This window comes from Lissotriton vulgaris, chromosome 5, assembly GCF_964263255.1.
Source record: "Lissotriton vulgaris chromosome 5, aLisVul1.2, whole genome shotgun sequence".
Classification (NCBI taxonomy): Eukaryota; Metazoa; Chordata; class Amphibia; order Caudata; family Salamandridae; genus Lissotriton; species Lissotriton vulgaris.
The window spans coordinates 1,676,246,428-1,676,273,123 of record NC_141693.1 but is presented as its reverse complement, the minus strand read 5'-3'; the positions used below and the strand labels follow the sequence as shown (position 1 = coordinate 1,676,273,123).

Sequence of the window (26,696 nt, the reverse complement as noted above, 5' to 3'; positions counted from 1 at the left end):
ACCAGTCCAGGGATATCTTCTTGTCCCCAACCAACACTTGGTTTAGCGGGTCCTGGAATTTGCTTCACTCTCTACCAGTACAGGGACATCTTCTTGTCCCCACCCAACTCTTGGTTTAGCGGGTCCTGGAATTTGCTTCACTCTCTACCAGTACAGGGACATCTCTCTGTCCCCACCCATTCACCAGTTAAATGGGTCCTGGAAATCACTTTTTCCGTCTCCCCTTTTGCGGGTACTGGAATTCAGCTTTTCCTCTTTCAGTCCAGAGACATTTTCTTTGTCTCCACCAATCACTTGCTACAGTGAGACTTGGAATTTGCTTTGTTCACTCCCAGTCTAGGGCATTTTCTGCAATTGTCCCTCAGGTACCAATTCTGAGATGTTTAGACATTTTTCCCCTACTGGTTCTCGATCCTTAGTTCGTTTCTACAGGTCCTGAGATATATTTTGTAGTTGCTCTGCAGTAGATTTGGTAGCCTTACTTTTGCATTCAAACTCCTTTGACATTAGGTATGATAATTCAGTTTTCCATCTGCCCCATATGTCTAGGAGCTCCCCTCTGTCAAATACATGGATTGCTAATTTCCACATTCCACCATATCACATAGCACCTCTTTAGACCATTCTTAAATGAAATTCATGGTCTGTCTTAGTGAAACAAGTCGTAGATCGAATCCTCTCACTTTTTAATAGCCAAATCCATTCATTTTAATGAAAATTTCAAAGCAAATGCACCTTGTGACGATCGAATTATAGGTTTAATAAAAATGAGCAAATGCACAATGTTACCCAAATCCACAAGGTGGCAGTGTTGTAGAAGATTCGACACAAAGACAGCGTTTTATTTCCATCAAAAATGAAATAACAGGTACATCGGTTCCAGTAAAAAGTCGAAAGAGTTGAGAATAATTAGGCTCGCTCTCATTGTATATAATATGAACAGAAGGAAGTCTTTGCACAACACGGCAATTAAACACAAAATAACTCACTGTTACTCCAGCTTGTGGCAACCGCTGAGAATGTCGTTGTGTTACCATTAACTACATACCGTGGCAATCCTACACACCGCACATGGATAGCGTTGCGTTGTGTCCTCGAAACCTGTTACCATGAGAACACAGCGCATGAAGTTATAAGATGGTTGCCTGACGTCGCAGAGTGACGTTACACGCTGCATGTAAAGCGTGATGATGACAGCTCTTCTCAAACGATAGCCAGGACACAGGACATTCTGAGAGTGACGACGAAGAGAGCAGCACTCCGCCAGTACTCACGGACATTCCAACGACGTCACCAGTGTGCAGACGACAACAACATGGGAAGGATCTCTCTCAGAGCACCAACGGTAAAACGGAGATCTGTACGAGTGTCACATTAGTCTTCACAAGACTCGCCGAATTTCCTCACACAACAGCAGAAAATTATTTCAGGAGCACACACATCTTTGTAGATGACTTAAAAATGTGGCTGATTTCAAGATAGTCTTTTACTAGTTTAATAACCTTTTTAAATCGGTCGTTTTTCAGTCTTTTCTAAAGATATTTTCTTCACAGTGACAAAAATAATTATTTAAAATTAAATATTTGTTGCTGTGGCACAGACTCGTTTTTCATATATCTGTAAAACTCACTGTTACAGTTTCTGCTCACACTTCTACACGTTCCACAGCACTAACTTGCGGCTTGCTTCAAGGAATTCCTTTTGTAGTTTGCGTCTAAGTCACCAATCTTTCTTATGATACTCCGGTTTAAGACTTTTCTTGATGATTCTTGCCGCAGTTAGGTGGGTTCTTTTTGGTGAGGTACTGCTCTGGTCTTCCTGGTCTTTTCCTTCGGTCTGCTTCTGGTCTGGTCAGCTTCAAGCGTCGCCAAATGTTGTAAATAGAATGAAGTAGGCAGCAGGACACGTCTTCTTGTAGATAGGTTGTATTTATTAAGTTACTAAGAATAAGTTAAGACACAGAGCAGTAGTTCCCCACAGCTGACCAGACCAACTGCCCATAGTAGAATCCCCAACACTACAGATAGAATGCAGCTATGTAAGAAGACAGAAACACAGAGAAAGGACTAAGGCAGCTAAGAAACAATGTAAGAATGTTCAACAGTTTTCCCGCCAATTCTCCTGCCCAAAGTGGGGTCCCAACCGGTGGGGGGCAGTTGCTGGAATTAGCAAATAGCTGGGGTAGCTCACAAAGGCGATAAGCCTCTAAAGCTTTTCCTTCGTGGACCCTGGCCATCCTGGGGGAGGGGGCTTAGCATTTTTACCCAGGATGTGCATTGTTTCAGACCCCGAGAGCAGCAGGCTCTCGACCCAGGGGTCCAGAAACATGTCTGGTGGTGGCAGCTGGCAAGCAGCCACTCTGCCAGGACACTAGGGTTGGGTCGTTATTCAGGAGGCATCTCTAAGATGCACTCTGAGTGCATTGGGGGAAGGGTCTGTCTGTCTGTCTGTCTGTCTGTCTGTCTGTCTGTCTGTCTGTGGGTCTCTACAGGAGCACAGAAGTGCTGCAGCCCTTAGAGGCCTTCCCTGGCCACAGTGCCCTTGGTACCTATGGTACCATTTACAAGGACTGACATGTAGCCAAAGAGTGCCTATTGGCTTTTGTCTTATTGAATTTTAGGGAAAGAACATTGGCCCTGAGTACCCTGGTTGGCAGGAATCCAGGGCACACTCAGTCAAAGTACATCACCAGTTTGGCAAAAAAGGAAAAAGTGGGGGCAACCATGCAAAAAGAGGGCACTTTCTTACAGCCCAAAATCTGGTTTCACGAGAAACTCCCTTCCATCGAACCCTCTCTGCCCCACCTCTCATATGGCAATTTGGTTGACAAAATTTTCATGGGCAATTAAAGCGAATCCTGTGTAAACATCCTCTAGCGCTACTCACGATTCTCTCAGCTCTCAGCACAGTGCCCACAAACTCTGCTTTTATCAGTGTTTGTAGTACTGTAATAGGGGTCTGTGACTTTTTTTATAAGGTGTATGTGCTGTCGCAGGAATGTCTATTGGGAGAAAATTCTCACACATCTGTTGGGTTGTCCTATTTAATGGGAGCTACATTTGACAGCAGGACAATCTTGCATTTTCTTTGGGCATCAGGACTTGAAATAGCACAAGGTTGGATGTTCACTGAACCTCTGTCCTTACACTTGTGATGGACTAAGTTTTTCCACTGCATATAAAACGGTCAGCCATGTCTGGGAAGCAACACTTGATCAAAAGTGAATATCTTTTTGGTATTGAACCCAGAAACTAGCACGAATCAGTCTTGCTGTGATAGTCTTAGTTGTATGCTACTAGTGGCCATGCCTTTTTGTCTTCAGCATGTTCCCCGTGACCCTTTTACTAATGAACCTGTATTATGCTTCTATTATTTGTCTTATTTCTGAATGTTCCCTCCTCCCAATCATGGTCTAGTTTTGTTTAATTTTTCAATGTTAAAACAATAAAAAAAAAGTACTTAAAAACTAGTCTGTTACTATGTAAAGCAAACACAAGGAGATAATGGACAGAGAGCTGAAACTTTTCAGACACTCACCCCCAAGTCACAGATCTGGGTTGAATCCATCATCGTTCTTTAGCTCACTTCGCCACCCCAGTTCAGACACAGCTATATGCAAATCAGTCTTGACCCTGTGCTTCATGGGAACAGTCCAGCCCGAACTGCTAAGCCAGGTCTTCCCTGGACCCGGAAGCAAGCTCCCTGGGACCGGTTTCGGGCTAACAGCCCTCATCAGCCAGGATAGCTTGAATTCAGTGGCAAAGTGAGCAAGGGTCCCACATCTGGGCATACCCTGCCAACTTCGGGCACATGCTGAAACTTTTCATACACTCACCCCCAGTCACAGATCTGGGTTGAATCCATCATAGTTCTTTAGCTCTCTTCACCACGCCAGTTCGATTTTGCTATATGCAAATATGTCTTGACCCTGTGCCTCATGGGAACAGTCCACCCTGAACTGCCAAGCCATGTTTTCCCTGGACATGTCAATTTCTAGCCAACAGCATTGGAAAAGAGGTAGGGATGAGTTTCTACAAGCTCACAGTAAACCTATCTGTATGTAAGGGACAAGCTTTTTTTCTCAACACCATTGTCACCTTGCACTTGCTCACCAGGCACTTATGTTGGCGAGGGGCGCCTATCAAAAAGACAGGAAAGCCATCACGTGGACTGTGAACAATATCACCACACAGGGAGACCACCATCTTGTGCAGTCACCTGTATGGAGTTGCAAATAAATGCTCACCATCCTTCTTCTAGTCTCAAGATAACACACAAGAGAAGCATACATTCAAACCCACACACAAGGGCATCACAACTCAGACTACACATACAAGCATCTCACAGACCTCCCTTAAGAGGGAGGAAGAGACCAACAGGATTTGTGGGAAGCAAGACCCGCTCCATAGATGGCTTTGTGCAATTGACACAATGACTTGGAGATTAAACATTTTCTTATGCTGAAGCCTGTGTAGACATGCTAGATTGTGTAGCAGGGGGTCAGTGGCAGTCTGAATAACTGAACTTCAATAATTAGTTGGGGAGCACCAGTAAAATAGAATTGCTGTAACCCATGCAAGTAGACATGGTGGCCTAAAACTCCAAACTTTTATCTTTTTATGGTAGAAAATGAATGAAAGACAACACATATAAAGGCTATGCAATTTAAATGAGAGAAAAAAAGAGGGCTGCATTAAAGATTGCTTCTAAATTCCTCATCTTGGTCACTGGAACAAGAGTAGGACCCAGTGCTTGGAGCTATCATGTTTCTTGCCCAGAGGAGGAAACCTCCTTATTTGGTAGAAGTAGTCGGTTGGCCACTAGACTTTCCAGTGCCCTTTTTTATTACAGTGGCAATAATATAACACAATTACAGTAGCCATAAGCTGGTAGATGTGAGCATGGCTGAAGAGTAAAAGTAATTGATGTTCCGTTGATTGCAGTGTGATTTATTTGTGTTTTTTGGCCTGTCCTGACTCTGGAATATAATTTATTGTGATCAAAAACTACCAACTGGGAGATGGGAGAAACTTTATTGTCCATCCTCTGCCCTCCTCGAAGATGAAAAAATGCTCTATATGAACAGTGATGAAAATATCCAGCTACATAGAAATCTGTTTTTTCAGTTTACAGTACAGTGGGTAATGGTGCTGTACAAGCACATGTTGCATGTTAATTGAAGAGTATTTTGTGTTTTTCTAAATTAGGGCAACCAACACTGCTCACACGTCTCTCCACTAGTGTGTCATGTCTGATACTTTTGTCTTCTCTTCCTCTCTCCTGCCAGCAAATAAAAGTAACAATGAATGAGGAGGATATGGACACCTATGTTTTTGCTGTTGGAACAAGGAAAGCACTGACCCGGCTCCAGAAGGAGATGCAGGACCTGGTATGTTTCGCTCCTTCTATAATCCTCTAGAAGGAATTAATGGCATGTGGAAGTACTGGGTGAAATGTGACTGCTGCCTGGTGATGTCTAGTATTTAGTATCCATGTCACATAAAGAGAAGGATAATAATAATAATACATTTTATAGAGCGCATGGTTACACTGGGAGCAGTGTGTTCCCGCGCTGAGTGTGGCTGGCCCAGACCAACAGACAAATCCTCCCCACCCACTTCTCTCCTACTAACCTCCTCATTCTCTAGCCTGAGGAAAGAGGTAGGTTTTAAGTTGTTTCCGGAAGATACGTTCCAACGTCTCTAATCTCATTTCATGTGGGAGTTTATTCCAGTGTTGGGCAGCTTGTACTCTGAAGGAGCGTCCGCCGATCCGAGCTCTTCTGAACCTAGGAACCTTCACCAGCCCTTTCCCGGAAGATCTCAAGTCACGGCCCGGGATGTAAGGGTTCAGTAGATCCAACAGGCAGGATGGCCCCTTTCCCTGCATGATACGATGGCTGAGCACTAAGGTCTTATAGAGCACCCGTTCTTTAATCGGAAGCCAGTGGAGGGATTCCAGGGCTTTCTTAGATGATGCTCTTCTGGATAGTTTCAAGATCATGCGGGCCGCCATATTCTGTATCCGCTGAAGCCTAGTGGTACATCTGTTATTGGCTCCGAAATACAGAACGTTCCCATAGTCCAATCTCGAAGAAACAAGAGCATGGACTATTGTCTTTCTGGCTGTTGTGGGGAGTAAGTCCAATGTTTTCTGCATATTTCTCAAAATGCCGAAACATTGTCCGGCCACCCGAGTGGTGTGTTTCTCAAAGTAGATCTTGTTATCTATCCAGATACCCAGGTTCTTCACTTGTTCACTAGGTGAGGGTAGAGGCCCCAGCACTTGTGGCCACCATGCCGATGTCCACACCGATGGTGCATGTCCCACCACCAGCACCTCTGTCTTACTGACATTTAATTTCAAGCAGTTATTAGCCATCCAGACTGCTACGGCTTGGAGGCACCCTGAGAAGTTGTTCGCTGCTGCCCCATCTAACTGTGCAAAAGACACCACAAGTTGGGTGTCATCTGCGTAGGTCACTACTTGAACCCCAAACCTCTCCGTAATCTCTGCTATAGGTGTTACATAAAGATTGAAGAGGGTGGGGCTCAAGCTAGACCCTTGGAGCACTCCCTGATTTAGCATAATACTCTTAGACCGATGAGGGCCTTGGGCGACTTGGAAACTCCGATCCCGCAGGAACGATTCTAGCCACTCTAAAGCTCTGCCCCTCACTCCTCCTTTTTTCAGACACTGCAGCAAGATGTGATGTGCTACAGTGTTGAAAGCCACACTCAGGTCTAAAAGGATCAGCGCTGTGGTATGGCCTTCATCCACCAACTTGCGTATGGTTTCAGTGGACAGGAGTAGGGCTGATTCGGTCGAGTAGGACGCCTGAAAACCTGATTGGGTGGGGTGTAGAAGTTTACAGGTTTCGATGTGCCATGTCAATTGCTTATTGACAACTTTCTCTGCGATTTTAGAAAAATAGGGAAGGAGGGAAATTGATCGTAGATTGTCTAATTGTTCCGCGGAAGTACCACTGCCTCTTTCCATACTGATGGAACACTGCCTGAACCAAATGAAAGATCTAGTAGATAGCTTATGTGGGTTCCAGAATGTTTATACTTTCCCTAAGTATTTTAGCGGGTGCTGGATCCTTAGGGGAGCCTGATTTAATTTTGAAGGCTATGTCAATTAAGATGTCCTCTTGGTGAGTGCTGAAGGATACTAGTAACTCAGATCCTTCAGAGTTAACAGTGACATCCTCTGTCATGGGCTTTGTTCTAGCTTCCGCTGGAAATGAGGAATACATTTTCCCCACTTTATCAGCGAAAAATTGGGCCACTCAGTCGCACGATTCCACCGAGCCTTCCAATGGGCCGGCGCTGCTGGAAAGGGAACCCACTTCCTTGAACACAGCAAACAGTTCTTTCATTGAGTTCTCCGCACTCTCTATCCTGTCTTTATAGTGTGCCGTCCGATGTTTCCTAATCGAGGCATGATAGCCCTTAAGCTTAGCTTTATAGGCCATCCTATCTGCCACTGAATAACCTTTCCTCCAGCGTCTCTCAAGTTGTTTACATGCGGCCTTTTCCTTGACAAGCTTGGGCACAAACCAAGGTGCAGATTTAAATTTCCTCCATGGTCTGTTATTGGTCCACGGGGCTGTATGATCAAGGGCTTGCAAAATGCGGTTATCCAATATTTCGCAGGCTGCCTCTATCTCTTGACCTACTGGGGGTCCACCCTGTTCCATAAGGTCATTAAATTTAGCTCTGGAAAAGCCTACCCATTTCCTGCGTCTCGTTGTCTCGTCGACCTTACGTGCTTTCCCCCTTTTTACCGCAATCTGAAAGGGGATCTGGTAATGGTCCGACCATACCACAGGCACCGGTCTCGTTGTCTCGTCGACCTTACGTGCTTTCCCCCTTTTTACCGCTATCTGAAAGGGGATCTGGTAATGGTCCGACCATACCACAGGCACCGGAGTATCTATATTCAACAGTTCCCAATTGGAAAAAATAGGATCCAATAAATGCCCATAATCATGGGTGGGGAGTTCAGATTTAAGCGTCATTTGCATAGCTGCAAGCTCATTGCGGAACTCCCGGGCTTCTGTGTTAGAGGGATCATTAAAATGAAAATTTAGATCCCCCAAAAGCAACAGCCTTTCATGCTTTAAGGCAGGTTGTATCAAATGTTCTATCAGGCTTTCCGTGAATCTGGTCCCTGGACCTGGGGCCTATAGATCAGAAACCCTTTCAGGATTTGACTGTCTTGACCTGAGATGGAAAAAAAGCCAGATTCGCTTTCTTTAATATCCACTGGCTTCAACGTGCAGCATATTTCTATTTTGGCGATTATAGCTATTCCGCCTCCACGTCCCAGGGGTCTATCAATCCTCTTGATCTCATACCCAGGTGGTAGTGCATCTATTATGTCGGGTGCAGAGTCTTCGTTAAGCCAAGTTTCTGTAAGAAACCAGGCATCTAGCTGTCCATCTATTAGTAGGTCATGGACCTCCATTTTGTGTTTCCCTAGGGCACGACAGTTAATGAGGGACAATTTCATTTTCTCCTCAGCATTCGCCATATGGCGCTGCTGGGCCAGAGTGAAAGAACAATGGTTACATCGGTCTTGTTTAGAGACCATTGTAATGCTATGACAGCATTCCTCCCCAACTCCCTGCCTTAGGGCCAGGAGTTGTTTGACACTGTATGTAATTGTGGCAGGAGTGCCGGCAAGGGGTCTGGCACCTAGCCCCGGTCGGGCGCAGACGGGCTTGTCTTTGACGCGTCTTCGGCGCGAAGACAGCGCGCCCGCTGCGTGCGTCCGCTGCACGTTCGCTGGGGCATAGCTCCTTTAACCTAGAGCGCTCCCAACAACTAGAGCGCTAACCTCTACAACCGGAAGTGCCTGTCTCTACCTGCCCGCCCTCCGCGCCACGGTACTACCTACCGCGTCGGACCAGGGCGGGGAGGAAGGAACGCCGAGCTCAGGCCTCCAGGTAAGTGCTGTCTGCCCCCAGTACCCTCACAGTATTGCCTTAGTTATTAAAGTATTCCCGTGAAATAAAAACAATTTGCAGTATTTTTAAAATTAGTGAGAGAACCTGGTAGAGGTGCTTGCGCAATTGGCCAGGCTTGCCACCAACAGCTCAGGGGGACACTGCCACTGCCCACCTTCGCCGTCCCGCGGCCGCCGAGTTCTGCCTCCTTTAACCTAGAGCGCTCCCAACAACTAGAGCGCTAACCTCTACAACCGGAAGTGCCTGGCTCTACCTGCCTGGCCTCCGCAACGGTACTAGCTACCGAGTCGGACCAGGGCGGGAAGGAAGGAACGCTGACCTCAGGCCTCCAGGTAAGTGCTGTCTGCCCCCCAGTACCCTCACAGTATTGCCTTAGTTATTAAAGTATTCCTGTGACCAACAGCTCAGGGGGACACTGCCACTGCCCACCTTCGCCGTCGGATAGTTTCTGTAATGATTAAAGAGATAGTTAAAATAGTTTAAAAATCTGGTAACCATCTCGAAGCCAACAGAACTTGTCCTTCTTGGGGTCTGCAGGCAGGCAACCTTGGGGCTTGAAGAAGGGAGGATCTTATGGACTTCATTGGGATACAGGGTTGGTCAGAATGTTGCAAGCTCACCAATTCTACTAAGGCTGGCATTATTGTAGCACCACATCCAAGACAATTGTTTTCTAAATTGATCATATTGGTTTCTCCTGACCAGCTGGGCTGTTTATAGCTTGTGGCTATTGAACAGTCTCTGCCTGAGTTTTCCTCCACACAAATCCTCCTCTCAGCTTGATGTTGCAGATTTGCCTGGGTTAAACAAAACATCTCTTGGTATGTGCAGTTCAGGCTTTCTTTAAGGCAGGTAAGCTTTCGTCATCCTCATGAGAGGGTGCAATTGCAATGCTTCTTGCAGAATTTTAGATTTGTGCCCAACCTAGAGAAAGCGCAGCAACTCAGCAGCGGTTCAGCTCCTGGTAACATGTTTGCCATGCACTGGTGCACTCAAACAAGTGCCAAGTATTGGCTCTGTCTCACTAGGGCTAGTATTTATCCCACTTTGGTCCCCAAATCAAGGTGCTGCTTTTTCCAACAGTTCAAAAGCTCGGCATATATTAGGGATAAGTGCATCTTCTTGTCAAGGGATCTTCGTTAATATTGATAAACACTGAATAGTCCTGCCCATGTGAGGAATCAATGGAACACATCGACAAGAGAAAACTCTGACATTAAACATGTCTTTGTACAGGCAACATTAGCTGTACATTTTCAATCTTTTAAAAGCCAAAAGAAACTTTTAGCAGCATTGCTGCTCTTAAACAGTCCTTGTGTTTCTCTTTTAAAACGAAAAACATAACTATTCTGGTCATGGGCACACCCTCACATAGAAAAAGACTATGCTGTCACTTTGCCAGGGAACCTCTACAGTCACAGCATCAGTAACAGTCTCTCCGTTCTTTTTTCCGGCTCTGATAGAAGGATACCAGAATTCTGAGATCTACCCCTTCATATCTATCAAACTTAAATTCTTTAGAAGGCATATTTTGTTTTTTATGGTTTAAATCGTTTTATTGAAGTTTTCATGGTAAACAATAAACACAGCACCCACCTACAACCACTGGCTGGTGGGGAAATAGCATGGCTTCTACTTATATTGTTAAAGAAAGGGAAAGGAAGAAGAAGAAATGAAGATAAGGAGTAAAAACGAGAATAGTGAGAGAGGAGAAAGACTGAGACCTGCCCATTACCTAGTACCCGACACTGTAGGGTTCTAGCCATCGGGTGGCACTTCCTCATCACAGGCGGGTTGCTCAATAGCAGAGGGACTAGTGGAAAACCGAAGGACCCTTATGTATCTTGGGCAGGTGAGCTCAACAAACTCTGAGGACAAGTAGGCCACTGTGGATCCCCAGGTCTTATCAAACTTGGGCAGTGTGTGGTTGATTCCCACTGTGATCCTTTCCATCCCTATTACCTCCAAACCCTATGAAGCCAGTCTAGTTTTGTGGGGATAACTTCCGTGCCCCACCTTGCTAGTAGCACCTGTTTAACCGCTCCAAGTGCCAAGGTAATCGCTCTCCTCCTGCAGGACTTAAGAGGATATGTAAGAAGGTTAGGAAGTTCCAACAAGATATAGCTAGGCAACAAAGGGAGCTCAGTTTGGTATATGTGGTCAACATCAGCTAATACAGTGTCCCAAAAGGCTTGTATCTCAGGCCATTGCCATAGTATGTGAGTCAGAGTGCCCACCTGGCCTTTTCTACGCCAGCAAGGACCATCGTCATGTGGTCTCCACCGGGCAATGCATGCCGGGGTATAGTACCAATAGTGCGCACTTTTCAGGAGCATTTCCTTACCTGAGGTACTGCATGTGGAAGCCCGGGCCCTATGAATGTCTGCCCTCTCCATAGGGGAAAATTCCCGCTCCAGTTCTGATTCCCACCTGCGTTGTCCTGGAGACTTAGCGGGGTTTTTGGCTTTGTTCAGAAAGTTATAGATATCTTATAAGAGACGTTTCTTAGAGGTGCGGGTGATAAACCAAAGCTCGAATTTGGTAAGAAGGCAGCCTGCATGTGTGCACACCTGCGGTTGTGTGACCCCAGGTACTGCCAGTACGCCTCCTTAGGAATCCCATAGTGCTGCACTAGTTGGGGGAAGTCCATAATTCCCTGTATGTCAAAAAGGTTGCCTATGTTCTTACAGTGAGCTTCCTGCCATTTCAAGTACGCGTTCCCTGTATAAGCAGGACGGAAGTCCGGGTTCCCTATAAAGGGGGTCAGGGGAGATATAGCGGACGAGAGTCTACATCTCTCCTGTACCTTATCCCATACCTTCATGGTAGATCTCAAGACCGGGGAGATGTATACACCCAGCGGACAATATCGTTTGGGAAGCCAGGGGACCTTCCAGATGTGGATACCGGCTACCCCTCGGTCCATGAAGCACCAGTGTTTTTCAGATTCCAGTTGGTACCACTCTACCATTTTGCATAGCTGTGCCGCCTCGTAGTAATGCCCCAAATGCGGGACCCCAAGGCCCCATCATCTTGCCTCAGATATGTTTGGTGACAAGCAATGCATGCCTTCTTCCCACCCCATATGAAGCCATCGACTAGTTGCTGTAGTTGAGCCAGTATTTTAGGAGGCGGACATAGTGGGAGCGTCTGCTTTATGTAAAGAAGACAGGGCAAAATGGTCATCTTAATTGCAGCAACTTTGCCCAGCCATAAGAGGACATGTTTCTTCCAACTATGTAGTTCTTGACGGACCTTGGCTAAGATCTCAGAATAATTCGCCAGGCAGTCTTCACAGTTGTCGGGAAGACCCGAATCACCAGATAGGTGATATCACTAGAGGCCCATGTGAAGGGGGAACTGTGCCGCTATCTGTTGTTGATCTGCATTGGGCAATGTTAGGCTAAGGGCCTGTGTCTTCCTTGGGTTGATTTTAAATCTCAACGCCGCCCTACACGCATCGATCTCTGCTGGGGGGGGGGGGGGGGGGGGGGGGGGGTGAGGGGGATGGGAGGGGGAGAGGAGTAACGGCCGTGTCAAAAAAAGCACTACGTCATCCGCGTATAGTGGAATCTTGTGCTCTATATCTCCCATCCGGGTCCCGGTGACAGTGGGGAGGGGCCGGATGCATTTCGGCAAAAGGTTCCATATGGAGCGCGAATAGGAGAGGGGAGAGTGGGCACCCCTGCCTATTTAGTTTTTTAAACATATTTTTATTGACGTTTGTAATTTAAGAAATTTGTACGCACATATGTCAGTTATTCACTTAACATTTCTTAATCATTACTTAGGCATTTCCACACATATTCCAATCTGGTAACACATCTTAATACTGACTCGTTGTCCTGGGTTTACCTTCACCCTTTCTGAATTTTTTCTACCAGTCAGTGGTTCACTGTATCCATCATTTCCCTGGACAATGCCTATCGCTGCTTATCGGCCCATTGCAGTAAGTGGCCTCCAGCCGCAGACCAGGGCTTAGTAATCTACTCATCAAGTTCAACTCCATATGTGAAACTTAAACAGTAAAAAAAAAAAAAAATTGCGCAGAGGGGGTCGTGGAGCACCTGATTCTGGGGACGCGTCATTACTCTTAGCTACTAAGCTTGAAACGCCATACATTGCGTATCTCCTAGGGGGTTCTTCCTTCTCTTTCTAGTCCCTATTGGAGTGTATAGCCATTTCTCAACTTAAAGGTATGTATTTTCCTTTTGGTGTTTGTCTGTGCATGCCAGTCCCGGCCAAAAATTGGGCATCTATTGTAGCAAAATGTGGGTTACCCACTATCCCTCCCAGTCTCCTTTCCGCACCCTGCTCTTGTTCTGGATTCTCCCAGAGCGCCAGGGCTTCCTTCCAAAGGTCTGCTATAGGCCGCCTCTGTATGCCCCTCGATTCCTCCCAGCTCAGGGCTCTACCCTCCGCTCTGGCTCAGCTAATGACGCCTCAGTTCCAGCTGGTTACCCGCAGCCCAAAAGAGGACTTCCACTGTAGAGCTATCCTTCGCTTGGCCAGTCCCAAGGCCAGATCAATTAATCTGTTCCCCACCTTCCATTTGATTGGTCGTGGGAAAAGCCCTAGTAAGTAGGTCTCTATTATGGGGGCTAGTTCCCTCTCCAGTTCGCCTTTGATCTTGGCTAGAATCCTCCCCCAGTATGTGTGAATGATGCAGCAGCTCCAAGTCATGTGTATAAAGTCAGCGTCCGCATGTTTACACCTCAGGCAGTTCCTCACTTCTCCACCATACATAGTATTGAGTTGGTGAGGTGTCATATAGACCATGTGTATGTAGTTGAACTGTGTATGTTTGAGTCTAGTGTTCCAGGATATCTTCTTGGGGGGACTGATGGACCTTACTCTATTCTACATCTGTAGGATCTCTGTCCACCGCCCTCTCACCTCCACCGGAGTTCCCCCAATGGGGCAATGGACGCGGAGACCAAGGCTTCATGGTGTCACTTTACTTGGTACCTACGGGACCCAGAGTGATCAGTGCGTGTGGCACCGGGTGGGTCGCCGGCTCCTCCCTTCCCATGCCCCACAACACATTGAAGGTGCGGACCAAAGCCTCACACTGTAGGAACTGGCCTAGGGGAAGATCACAGCTGTCCATCAGGTCCGCAAACAGGACTAGGGAGACATCTTGGTAACAGTCGCCCACAGTATCCAGACCTACCTCCGTCCAAGGTATCATTTGCTCTGTCGTGAACGTTGTCACAGGATCCCCGTGTGACAACTAAAGGCAGCGCAGGGGTGTACCATGGGGACCCCCAAGCCTGCGCACGCAGTGTTTCCAAGTTTGCAGGGCTGTAAGTTGTAACGCCAAACGATATAGGGTGACAACCGTTGGTCTCAGTAATTTTGCTAACAATACCTCCGGGCTATCGTTTGGTTTCATCAACCAAGTTCCCTACGCATTCACACCCTCCACCCACTGTGCTAGCCATTGCAACTGGGTGACTAGCATATACAGCTTAAAATCTGGTACTCACAGGCCGCCTTCTGTCATGGGACGCTGTAACGTCCTGAGAGATACTCTTCGTCTGCCATCTCTCCATATCAGATCTTGCACTAGAGAGTTCAATGGTCTGAGCCATCCTCGGGGCATCAGGGTCGGTAAGTTCACAAAGAAATATAATAACTAAGGCAGCTTGACATTCTTGGTCAAAGAGATCAGTGCCAGAATGGGCAGCTGCAAAGTGCACCAGAAAGACACCGGTTCGGAGAGACCGCAGCGCCATACCCAAATTCCCTTCTTTCAAATCCTCCATGGTATGAAAGACATGCATGCCTAGGTATTTAAAGAGTGTGGGGCCCAGCTCATGTCAGCCAGTAGCATTGCTGGCCTAGGCGTAGTTCCAGCCAGCGGAAAGAGGTATGTTTTCTGATAGGGCCTCAAGTCGCACCAAGTGCGTAAGGGCAGCTACAGTGCCAGTCACATCTGTCCCCAAATAAACCAGCAGGTCGTCCGCATACAAGGAAATAGTGTGTATCCGTCCATCCAGCCTGAGACCCATTCCCTCCCCGCCTTTCCGAATCAGCTCTGCTAGTGGTTCAATCACCATGGCAAACAATAAAGGTGAAAGGGGGGCACCCTTTCCGGGTTTCTAGCACAATAGGGTACTGGGAGGACATAGTCTTCCCCGTCCAAACCCTCGCCGTGGGGGATGAATAAAGTTTTACCCATTTCACCCAACACTCCCCAGGCCCAGCTGTATCAGTGCCTCAGAAAGGTAGCACCAGCCAACCTTATCGAAGGCCTTCTCTAAGTCGACCGAAAGTACTGCTGCTGAGGACATAGATTGTCTTGTCATGAAAAAGGACAGAGAACAGCTTGCATAGATTATAGGATGTGTTACGGGAAGGGATGAAACCGTTTTGGTCTGAACATATGATGGTGTGCATGTGCGGGAGCAATCTGAGCGCCAATATTTTGCTGAGAATCTTGAAATCTAGGTTGAGCATAGATAGCGGTCTGTACTCTGTGACTGGGGCACTGGTCTCTTTGGTCTTGGGTAGGGGGATCACCAGTGCGCTCTGAGTGGATTCAGGAAAACCCCCGAGGTGTAGAGATTCTGCGTACAGGGTCACTAATCATGGCACCAATTGGTCCACATATCTTGCATAAAATTCTGCCCGGAGTTCTTGCAGGGTCACTGGGCCCCCCAGGTCCTCTTGCACTTGCTCATCTAGCGTCCAGAGTGGTTTCGTATCCAGAAAGTCCCTGATACTAGAGCGAGAAGCCGATGCATGTGCAGTGTACAATTGCTCGTAATATGTGCTGAACAGATCATGGATGGCATCAGGGTCATATACCCGCTCACTGGTGTTCGTCTGGGCTTCGGTGATCTATGAACCTCTACTCTCGGGTTTAATCAGCCACGCCAACAGACGATTGGCCTTGCCTTCCTCCCCCTCCACTTTGTCTAGGTTTTCCCTATAGCTGTGGCACCTCAGCCTTTCCAGTGTATCATTATAGCTCGCATGGGCCTCCTGCACTCGCGTTGTAGAGGTGGCGTCACGCCCCTGGATATGGTCTAGTTGTTGGATCTTGGACTCCAGATCCAAGAGTTCTTGCCTGATTTCCTGCTGTGCACCAATCGACTGGCCCAGGCAGTGCCCCCTCACTACCACCTTAAATGCCTCCCACTCCACCAACACCAAGGTTGCTGAGTAGGCATTTATCGGGAGAAACGGGTCTATAAGGGCTCCCAAGGAATCTCAGAAGGGCACATCCTGTGTTATGTTATATTTGTCTTGTATAGCGCACGGCTACTCAGTGTCCCGGCGCTTTGATGCACACCTGTATCACAACATAACAAAGAAAAAACAGAAAAGAGGGGGGAAATCCAGACTCACCAAGAAAACTAATATCTAAGAGGTAAAAAGCCAGGTTTTAAGGCCCTTCCTGAACGTCAGTAAATTTGGAGTACTGCGCAAAGTCACTGGCAAAGTGTTCCAGAGCTGCGGAGCCAACAGTCTAAAAGATCGGCCTCCTATGCGTGCCCTTTTGATACGAGGGACCGCGGCAAGGAACAAAGACCCGGACCTCAAGGATCTTGTGGGATGGTAGAAAGCTACCCTTTTTTGTAAATATTTTGCTCCTGAAGCATGAAGAGCTTTATGAGCCAAAGTCAGGGCTTTGAAAATTATCCGCTTCCGGATGGGGAGCCAGTGAAGTGACTGCAGGAGACCCGAGGTTCTAACACGGCCTGATAATCCGAAAACGGCTTGTGCTGCCGAATTCTGGACCACCTGCAGTCGTTGTAGCAGATACCTCGGCAGGCCGAGATACAGAATGTTAGAATAATCCATTCTCGAACCAATTATAGCCTGCACCGTTATCTTCCTGTGATCTTCCAATAGTATGGGAAGAAACTTGCGTAGCATCCGGAGCAAACCGAAGCAGGCGCCAGTAAGACCGATTATCTGGGATCGCAGTGTCAAGCCATTATCGATCTTAATCCCCAGGTTCTTGGCCACCTGGGACGACCCTGCAGGTGGAAACATATTCTCCGGCCACCATTCCTGCCACTCTGGATCCGAACTGCACCCGAAGAAGAGTACCTCCGATTTATCCGAGTTGCACTTGAGGCTGTTCGGTTGGAACCAATTAAAAACAGCCCCAAGGCAACCCCGAATACTCCATCAAAATCCGCACCTTTCCCGCACGTAAAGAGGAGCTGGGTGTCATCTGCGTAGGAAACGATCTGGGCCCCGAAAGATTCCGCCAGTGCCGCCAGAGGGGTCATAAAGATATTAAAAAGAGTCGGGCTCAGCACAGAGCCCTGAGGGACTCCGACACCCAATGACGGCATCTCGGCGGAACTGGAGGAGGCCCAGACCGTTTGTCGACGGCCCGCCAAGAAAGATCGAAACCAGATGAGCACCGTCCCCCTCAGACCGATCTCATGAAGTCTGACGAGGAGACCCTTGTGGGGGACGGTGTCAAAGGCCGCCGACAGATCGAGCATCGCTTTGCCACCTGAATCCAGCACCTCCTTAATAGCCTCCGAAACTTCCAGAAGCGCTGTTTCGGTGCTTAAGTTAGTGCGGAAGCCGGATTGAGTGGGGTGCAGTAGATCATGTGATTCCAGATAATCGGAGAGCACCTTGTGCACATGCTTCTCGAGGATCTTGGCAAAAGCGGGCAGAAGCGAGATAGGCCTATAATTGGCCAGTACCTCCGAGTCCAGACCGGGCTTTTTAAGCAGAGGAATAATCATCGCCTGCTTCCAGATCTGGGGGACTACACCCTCACTAAGGGAATAGTTCAAAAGGGGGTTCACAATGGGATTGATGACTTCGGCCATTTTAGCCAAAAATTTGGCAGGGCATGCGTCACGAGGTGAGCCCGTTTAAGGCAGGACATCAGGTCCAAGGATGAGGAGGCTGAGAGTGGTGGAAAGTCTGCCAGAATAGAGTCTGCACTAGTTGCGGAAGCAGGGCCACCCTCCGAAGAGTAAAAAACCTCAGGTCCCTTCAAGGGAAAGGAATCCTGAATCCGCTTGATCTTGGAGGTGAAGAAGTTGGCCAGGGCACTCACCCATGCCTCCGTGGGAGGTGCCTGGGTCGAAGAATCACGAGGGGCCATAAATTCCCTCACAATGGCAAATAGCTCCTTACATGAATTAGAGGCAGTCTCAATTTTTCTAGAAAAATAGCCTCTCTTCTCAGAGAGAATGTCGCGATGGTATGCTTTAACAGAGGCTCTGTAGGCGCGTTTTGCCACCGGGTCATATTGCGCACGCCACGCTCTTTCAGCCACCATGCACTGCCGTCGTGAAGCCGCCAGTGCTTCGGTAAACCGCCCATTTTGCAATATTGCGAGTAGGCCTCACTGGGGCAAGATCATCCAGCCTCTCCGAGAGCCACAATTGCAACCACTCTGAATCCCTTTCTAAATCCCCTGTCAGGATACACGGAATCCAACATCAAAGGGTTCAATCTGCACAGTGGGATCGGGGGGCTTCTCCCTAGGGGTTGATGTGTCCTTAATGAGGGACTGTGGTCTGAAAAGGTCCTACCAAGGTATTCTGTATGTATAACTGAGGCGCTAAAGTCTGGTATGCACAGAAAGGTGTCTAGCCTGGTGTGTACCTGGTGCATTGGGGAGAGGTATGAGTATTTTATGTCATTCGTATGCTGCACCCTCCAGATATCATCTAAGCCCCAATGTTCTATACAACCCCGGAACCCTGCTGCCATGCAGTGGGCCTGTGCTACCGGGAGAGCTGGGTGCGAGCGGTCCGCCGTGATGTCTGCAAAGCAATAAAAGCCCCCCCATCACAGAGAACCCTACTACGCAGCCAGCAATATGGATTGAAAGGGCATTAAGGAACATCACCTGTTCTCACACTGCCCAGCATCACCTCCCTCCCTGCCGTCACTATCAATCTTGGTACAGATGTGGTTGAAGAGGACCCCAGGTCTTAACCATATCAACACCCCTCTGGCATACGCCAAGAAGGTAGTAGTGTATATCTGACCCCTCTATCTCCTACATAGTTTTTCCACTTCTCTACCAATCAGGTGGGTCCTCCTGCAAGAGGGCTATGAACGTCCCTCCTCTTTAAGTATGCGTACACCTTGTATCTCTTAGACATGGACCCAATCCCTCTTATGTTCCACGTTATAAACTTTAGTGTATTATGTGTAGACGGCATGGTGGCTGGGCACCACTCCTCCTAGTCTGTTTTTGCTGCACTCCCAGCTATTAGTCCTGTCATACCCTCCCACCCCCCTCGGCACTTAAAACACAAAAAATCAACAACAAAAAATCCCCATAGGAAAACACCCCAACCCCAGAACAGTCTCGCAACGGCCATCCACCCAAACCGCAGATAAGACTGCATCAACTAGTAAAACCCAAAGTGTAAAACCCAAAGGGAGCGTAGTAGTTACCACAGGAAACCAAGACAATAAGGTTTGCATCTGGCGCGTCAGCCTTGATTTGCAGATCTGGCCAGCACCCAGGGGCTATCCCGGCCGCCCGCGCCCCTTCCGGATCCCTGAGCCAAAGAGAGAGCGCAAAATAGGAAGAAAGAGGGAAGGGGAAAGTGTTGGACAGCATTCTAAATAATCTCATCAGCTGTATTCGGGGTCACCACCAGCAGTTTAACACTACCGCTACGGGATAAGGCCGAGTCCGACAATTCAGTCCCCCTCCTTGAGCTGGCAGCCTTCTCTGATGATTATCTCCAGCCCTCCATCTTGGCTGCCACATCCTGCAGCGCCTCAGCCCTTTCCTTCTCCATCTGTGAGGAACTTGGATTCTTGGAGATTCCTCGCCTCCTGAGCCTGTTCCTGGGTTCTTGTTCCCAAGGCGGTCCCCCTGTCTTCTGCGCTGCAGATAGGCATTCTGTTCTATAGGCCTCAATCCAGTGTCACTCTGCTTTGGGATCCACACAGAAGGGCATTCCAATCCAAAAGAACTCACAACCCAGCCGGAAACATCAATGAGTACTGGATCCATTCCTCCTATAGAGCTTTCTTAACTTCCAGAAAGGAAGTATGCAGCCTCTGGACCTCCAAAGCATAGCTCGGGAAGAGTGAAACTTTACTGTTTCCGACCACATAATGCCCCTCAGATCGTGCCGTTTGTAGAAGAGTGTCTCTCTCCTTGAAATGGAGGAGACTGGCCACCAATGGGCGCAGGGTCCTGCCCGGGGCAGGCGGCCTGGCAGGTACGTGGTGCTCCCTCACCAATGTGTAGAAAGGTGACAAGCCCTCTGGCGCAACCACCTCTCAGAGCCAGCCCTTCAGGTACCTAATCAGATTGTCTTCTTCCACTCCCACAGGACCCTCACATTATTCCTTCTATTCTGCCCTTCCTCATCCTCTGCTCTCTGCTCCAACGTGCAGATCCTGCTAGTGAAGTCCCCCATCTGGAGTGTCAATGCCTGTTGCGCCGGTGCCATGTCCGCCAGGTAGGATTCGGTCAGCTTTACCCTGTCAGCCAGTTTGGCATGCTCTGCTCTCAGCAGGCCCAGACCCACTGCGCTTATGTCCTGGTGGAGCGTTGCTGTAGTGTCAGCAATAGCCTCCAGTATTTTGGACAATTTCTGTTGAACCGGATTTTCCGAGAGCTGGCTCCCCGATTCCTTCTGCACCTGCTCGCACAGTTTCCTAATGTTCCAGGGAGGGCCCCGGTTGCCTCTCTGGGCTTTCCGATCATAAGGAGGGGATGGTGTCCAACCGAGAGTCTGGCCTGTACCCCCCCTGGGCTTCCAATGCCTGTTCTTCCGAGCCTCAGTCTGCCTCTGGGCTTCGCTTCCTTCAGTTTACTGTTGCCGCGGTACACCCTGTGGTCTCACTCTCAGCGGCACTAAGCATCCGTCCTGCGCTTCCTCGTCCACCCTTTTGGGGAACCAAGTCCTCTCCTTTGTAAGGGTGCCAAGGCCCGACAGCCTTTTCCCTATCATACACTCCCCCAGAACCGTGCAGTTCTGGGCACTTAAATTCTGGCCTTGGGTAAACCCTCCTTTCACTAGGGCCACCTATGGTGTGCACACTGACCTTTTTGCCTTCTATGTCCCATCAGCGGTGTTTTCCCTGTCACCAGCCCGGGCTCTCGGGGCTCCACCCCCCCCACGCCCTCCCCTGCACCTTGTTTCAGGCTCCATGGGCCCAGTCAGCTTCCCGGCACAGCTCCAGGTCAATTCCGCATACACTGCAAGTCACCGATTTGCCCTCCGACCGCCATCTCTTTCAGGGGGCCACTCTGCCAGCCACAGACGTCTCACTGCCAGGATCCCCATCGGCCACACTGCCACCGGATTTACACCCCCACTGGGTCCGCTAATTTGGTCTTTGTAGTCCCGGGTGTGCCTCCCCCAGCAGGGGTACTCGCGCTTCAGGCTCCGGCCCTGATGCAGCGCCTCCGCAGTGTCATCCAGTCTCTTTTGCCGCCTCTCCACACTCGCCCTCTGCTCCGCTCTCCCTGCCCCTTGTCCTTCGTCAGCGGAATGCCTGCAAGCGCTCCGCAGCCCCGGCCCTTCTCCTTGCTGCCATCTAGCATGTGCTTCGGCAGAACACTCGCCTTGAGGCCTCTGCTCCTCAAGTCACTCCAGGGCTCTGGGCAAGTCAACCTAGACGCCGGCTCTCTCTGGGCGGGTCAGGCCCCCACCAATGTGCCCCCGGCCCCAGCTGTCGCAGATAAAATAGGATAATTTAGCCAGCCGGCGGAGTTATTAATTTCTCCTTTCCCAAACCTAATTATTTGTTGATACCCTATATGTTGGAGATATGCTCTTACCTATTTCTCTCTGAACCCAACCTTAGAAATAAACATTTTTCAGTTTTTCCCCTCTGAGCATCCTCGATATCATGGATGAGCACTGGGTGTCCCAAGGGGCTGCTATTTCTAGAGGCATCATATAGGGCTCCTCATATTAGGGCGGCAACACCTAAGAGTTCCAACGTCATTTGGATTACCCTCTAGGTCAAAAATTCCCATTTCCTTTTAAGGATTCATAAGACCTACCTGGGTAGGTCCCCATCATAAAAACTGTATGGATCTTATTTCCCTGTTTTTTATGTTGTTGGGTGCCTCATCATGCGTACAGTATAAAGAAGAAAATAGTGTTCTTTCCCCTCTACCTAGTTTTTAAACTCTGCAGTATGCCAGTGTTCACATGAAATCAGGGTGAGACACAAGAACGTTTGCAACCTTGACTAATGTTTTAAGATGCCACAGTGTCATTTTGATGGGTACCTTACAAGTGGACCCAACTATTCTCCAGGACTCCTTTCCAGTTGTTTTTCTGGTCTCGGGTACCAATATCCAACACACCTTGACAGTGGAAAGTAAGATGGATGTATGTTCTAAGACTATATCATCTAACTATAATCTTTCAGGCATTCCCCTAAAGTAAGTGTTTGCCACCTATTTTCTCGAAGTGCTGCAGTTCATAATGTCTAAACCATTCTAGTATTGCCTTCAATGGCCATTTAATTAATGCATTTTGTGCAGAATCCCTTTTCAGAATCCCTCCTACAACTTGTGTACCCCAAATGTCCTTTATCGAAGTGGGCAAGCCAAAATAATCATGGGGAGAGCCAAGCTTCTGACAAGCGTGGGTCTGCCTTTGGCTCTTAGAGCTAAAATACAAACCTAGACATGAAAATTGTTGTTATGCTCAACATATTTTATAAAGCACAGAAATGAAATGAATGGTGCTAATTTTATTATTTAAAAATATAACTAGACACATGAAGACACAAGTTTGTTTAAAAATGTGTAACCCAATAAAAGAGCAACACAAGATTTTAAATATCCATCAGTTCTTTGCATGTTGGAATTTTCAATCATATACTTGAGTGCTGAGATCAAAACTGTAAGTTCTAGAATGCTAAAATTTGTGACTGGGTGAAGGTGACAAATGTGATGTGATATGTCTGCTTGGCAGGTACATTCAGCACTGCCATTTCCAGCTAGCACAGACTGAAGTATTTGAAAGATCTAATAATGTTATAAATATATCTGAAGGAGTCAGAGCTAAGATTGCTGTGGAGCTGCAGCTCTTGCCTGCCACTCCCTGGTGTGCGAGAGGACCATAGTCATAAGGAGATGGGCAGGTGGATCAGATCCCTAGGGAATGCAACAAGTGGCAGATTTACAGATTTCGGCACTTCAAAGGCACATATGTCAAGCGATGGGACTTATGTCAAGCGATGGGACTTGAGAGACACTCTATAGAAGGGTAAACAGAATGGGGTCAATAGTGGCCGCTGACAAACTAGCTATGGGAAAGCATTGCCACCTCATTCAACAAGGGGCCAGCGTGGTGGGAATGTAAGAGTCGTACTGACCAGCAGGATATTCTGGGTGCAACTTACGAGAGAGGAGATGAGCCATTTTTCAGGGAAGCCGAGCTTGGCATGGGGTGCCGGAGAGAGGCTTGAGCACATGGGGTGGAGCTCCCTCACTCCCACAGGCTCCGGGTAGCAAGAGCATGTTGAGAAGTATATGGGAGCAGAAGCAGTCACCCTGCTGACCTCTAAAGTAATTGTGTCCCAGAAGACCTTGTATGATGGTGAGTAGGAGAGGGATGACCACAACAAAATACAATTTAATGAAAGCAGCAGGGTTTGGGGAGCAGTTCCATGAAATTGAGGATGAGATAAAAGTAGAGAGACGACAGACAATGTAAAAGTTGTTGTGGGGCAGCACACACAAATGCAGCCCTTTACAATAACCAACACAGGCAAGCATGGGGCCCACAAATTAAAGGAACACAAGACCTCGACTATATTGGAAAGGTATCTAGGCAAGCCATACTGCACTATATTGTTGACCGATCGGCCTATTTAGTGGAGGCAGGGGAGGGGAAACCACCAAGATGACTGCAAGATCGGTGCACACCCCCATTCCCCCCCACCGCAGGAATATTTGCAAAGCTGCTTAGCCAACCTCAACAAGGTAATTTTAAATAAAGTTCTCATGGCCTCAAACTCCTATCTGACTTGGGGACTGCAATATCGGATCTTAAGAGACTCTCGTACTGACTCCACGGAACAATATCTGGAATCATTATCAGACATAAGCCAAATAGTTACGATATCTATAGTCTCCGTAGAGCATCAAGTAAAATAGCTGATGGGACAAATCTGAGGATCAGGAAAATAGGTCCAGTAGAGGCTAATTTTGAAACTGGAGTCTGAGAAGAGGGCAAAAAGAGAGACAACATTGCGCAGTGTCTACAAGAGCTCTTAAGAATGATTTTGTGTAAGGGTGAAGACTTCCCCAGAGGTATTGAAAGGGCTGACCAAGTGAGAAAGAAAAGCGCCAGTGCATGATCTTGCAGCTTAGTAACAAAGATGTCTTTCTACCAAATGAAGCAGGTGGTCCTTACTGTGAGGTGTACACAAACTATTCTCTGTGGGGACAGTATTATTATATTTCAGGACGTAGGTCCATCAACTATAGTGAAATGGAGATTCTACAGATCAGTCGAGAAGATGCTGAACGCAAAGTGCGTGAGATAACTAATGTATTTTCCCCCTAGCATAATGTTCAAATGGAATAAAAAGGAAGTGTTTGTAAAATCAAGACAGGAGGTGCAAACAATCCTAAACATCACAGAGGAAGGAGACACATCCCTGTAACCGGAGTATGGGCAACACCTGACTGACTGTAAAAAATTAAACCTGAATGCATCCAGATCTAAAGATTAAACTCATGGACAAATGTATTGGTACTCAGGAGTTATACTGGATTTCTGTATCAAACTAAGGACAGAAAAGTGAAAGTAATGTGATGGTACCAATAAATAAGGATGGTTGTGTAAGTTTTCTCCTTTTTGTTGTGTGAATCGTTTCTGGATTCACACGCTGTGCATTATACCGCCATTTAGTGGTTGGGTCTGGAATTCTCTCCACTGTGATAGTAGCAGTTCTTCTATATTTTTTGTTTTTTTTTGTTTGGGGGTGGCGTCGACTGTCCCATCATTTGGTGTCTAATCCAGCCTCCTCTGACGTCATATGCCCCCCACGGAACCTTCTCTGCGTGGTCGCCATCTTCAGATTCTTTTTTACTACTGTTTGGGCTGGAAGCATAGCTGAAGGCTCTTCAATTCATGAAAAGTAGTAGTTGGATGAAAGTTCCAGGGAATACTGGCGAAGACCGCTGAAAAGAGGTACCAAATAACAATTCATTGATTTACAAAAGTCTATGGTGAACTGGAGAATTCTCAGGGGGGAGGGAGGGTCCTATTCCGCGTGATATGGAGAAGACACCATTCCAGTTCTGTCTCAAGTGCCACCATAAATTCGCACCAAAAAACAATCATCAAGTGTTCAACCTTTGTCTTCCACTAGACCTAAGAGCGACGACTGTGAGGTCTTCGTAAACTTCAAGCCAAAGACTTTAAAGGCAAGAGAAAAACTAAGGCAAGCACACTACGCCATACAGGGGCAAAAAGAGACTCAACGGCTGAGACCTGGGGTCCTCCGGCGAGGAGGAATATTACATCGCCGAGGGGGAAGACTCAGATGCCAAATAAACACAAGGAAAAGGTAGCCCAGGTAACACTAAAGAAACTCAATGGGGTCTTGATCAATCGAAATCGCAAAGGGCTGTCTCTGCATCGAAAATCTCCCTGACCGAAGGGAAGCTGAGGTCAAAAGAACCCCTCTGGTCTCACAGCAAGGACACCCCAAGTGGGTGAACATCCGAAAAGACAATGACGTTGAAAAATGACCGAAATCGGGACGTGTCGACTTCGAAAGACGAACAAAGTCAAGAGGTCCGGAAAAAAGGGATAAGCGATACACTGACGGAGGAATTCTTGACGATGAAAAGGAAATGGGTGCTGAAATAGAGTGAAAGAAGAGGCACCTTGAGGCCGAAATGGTTGTGATATTACAAAAAATAAGACTTTGATGCATTCCTTTGAGAATTTCAAATTCTGTGGAAAATTTTGAAGGAAAAGCAACAAATTGACAAGGACACTGAAGAACTCAAACCTCCTATGACCCCAGAGCCACAAAAAGATTAGGAAGAACAATTATTTTTCTTCGAGGAACATGAGCCTGAGTCCTTGGGTATGTTTCAGGAAACCAGTGGGTCCGAGTATGTGGCGACTCATCGGCAGAACGTCCAGACTGGTTTACCCAAGGAGGGGATTGACACACATCCGTTGAGGCCATCACATCCGGATGACATTGCAAAATATGGACAATTGATAAAATGCTTCCAAATGTAAGCCAGTATGTAAGCAAGACGACAATTCGAAAATTACCCTCTTAACCATATGCTACTACGGGGGCACACAAAATCAGAGATGTACAAATAACCCCTGCTCATACTCTTTAGCTTGTGGCCATTTCAGAAATACGTATTTTACCTTGATACCCATTTTTCACTACACTTATTTTACCATGAGTTGGTCTATAATTGGTACACAATGAAACGCATTGTATGGTGCAGCCCCGTTGTTGCCTCTATGTACCTAGGATTCTTGAAGAACCTACAAACCCTATATATTCCCGCAACCAGAAGGGTCTAGCTAACGTAATGGTATAGTGTTTGTTTTATTATTTAAAAAAATGTATCCGTTATTATGACAAAGAAGTTGCAGATGAAAATGTTATCACAAATGGCTGTTTTTTCCTAGTTATTTTCAATATTTCTTTATTTCAACAGTTTCTATGGGAAAACCTTGGGGAATCTACTTATGTGACCTCTTGCTGAATTTGGAATTCTGGGGCTTTTAACGATGGT

At 47.5% G+C, this 26,696-nt stretch overlaps 1 protein-coding gene across 1 annotated transcript in view; it reads left to right on the top strand.

Moving 5' to 3' along the window:
• Nucleotides 1-26,696, top strand: part of CCDC47 (coiled-coil domain containing 47) — a 240,077-nt gene that overhangs the window by 123,218 nt on the left and 90,163 nt on the right. Inside the window, exon 7 of the mRNA XM_086923806.1 lies at nucleotides 5,288-5,389. Within this exon, the coding sequence (XP_086779932.1) occupies nucleotides 5,288-5,389 (102 nt within the window). The remainder of the gene's footprint in view (nucleotides 1-5,287; nucleotides 5,390-26,696) is intronic.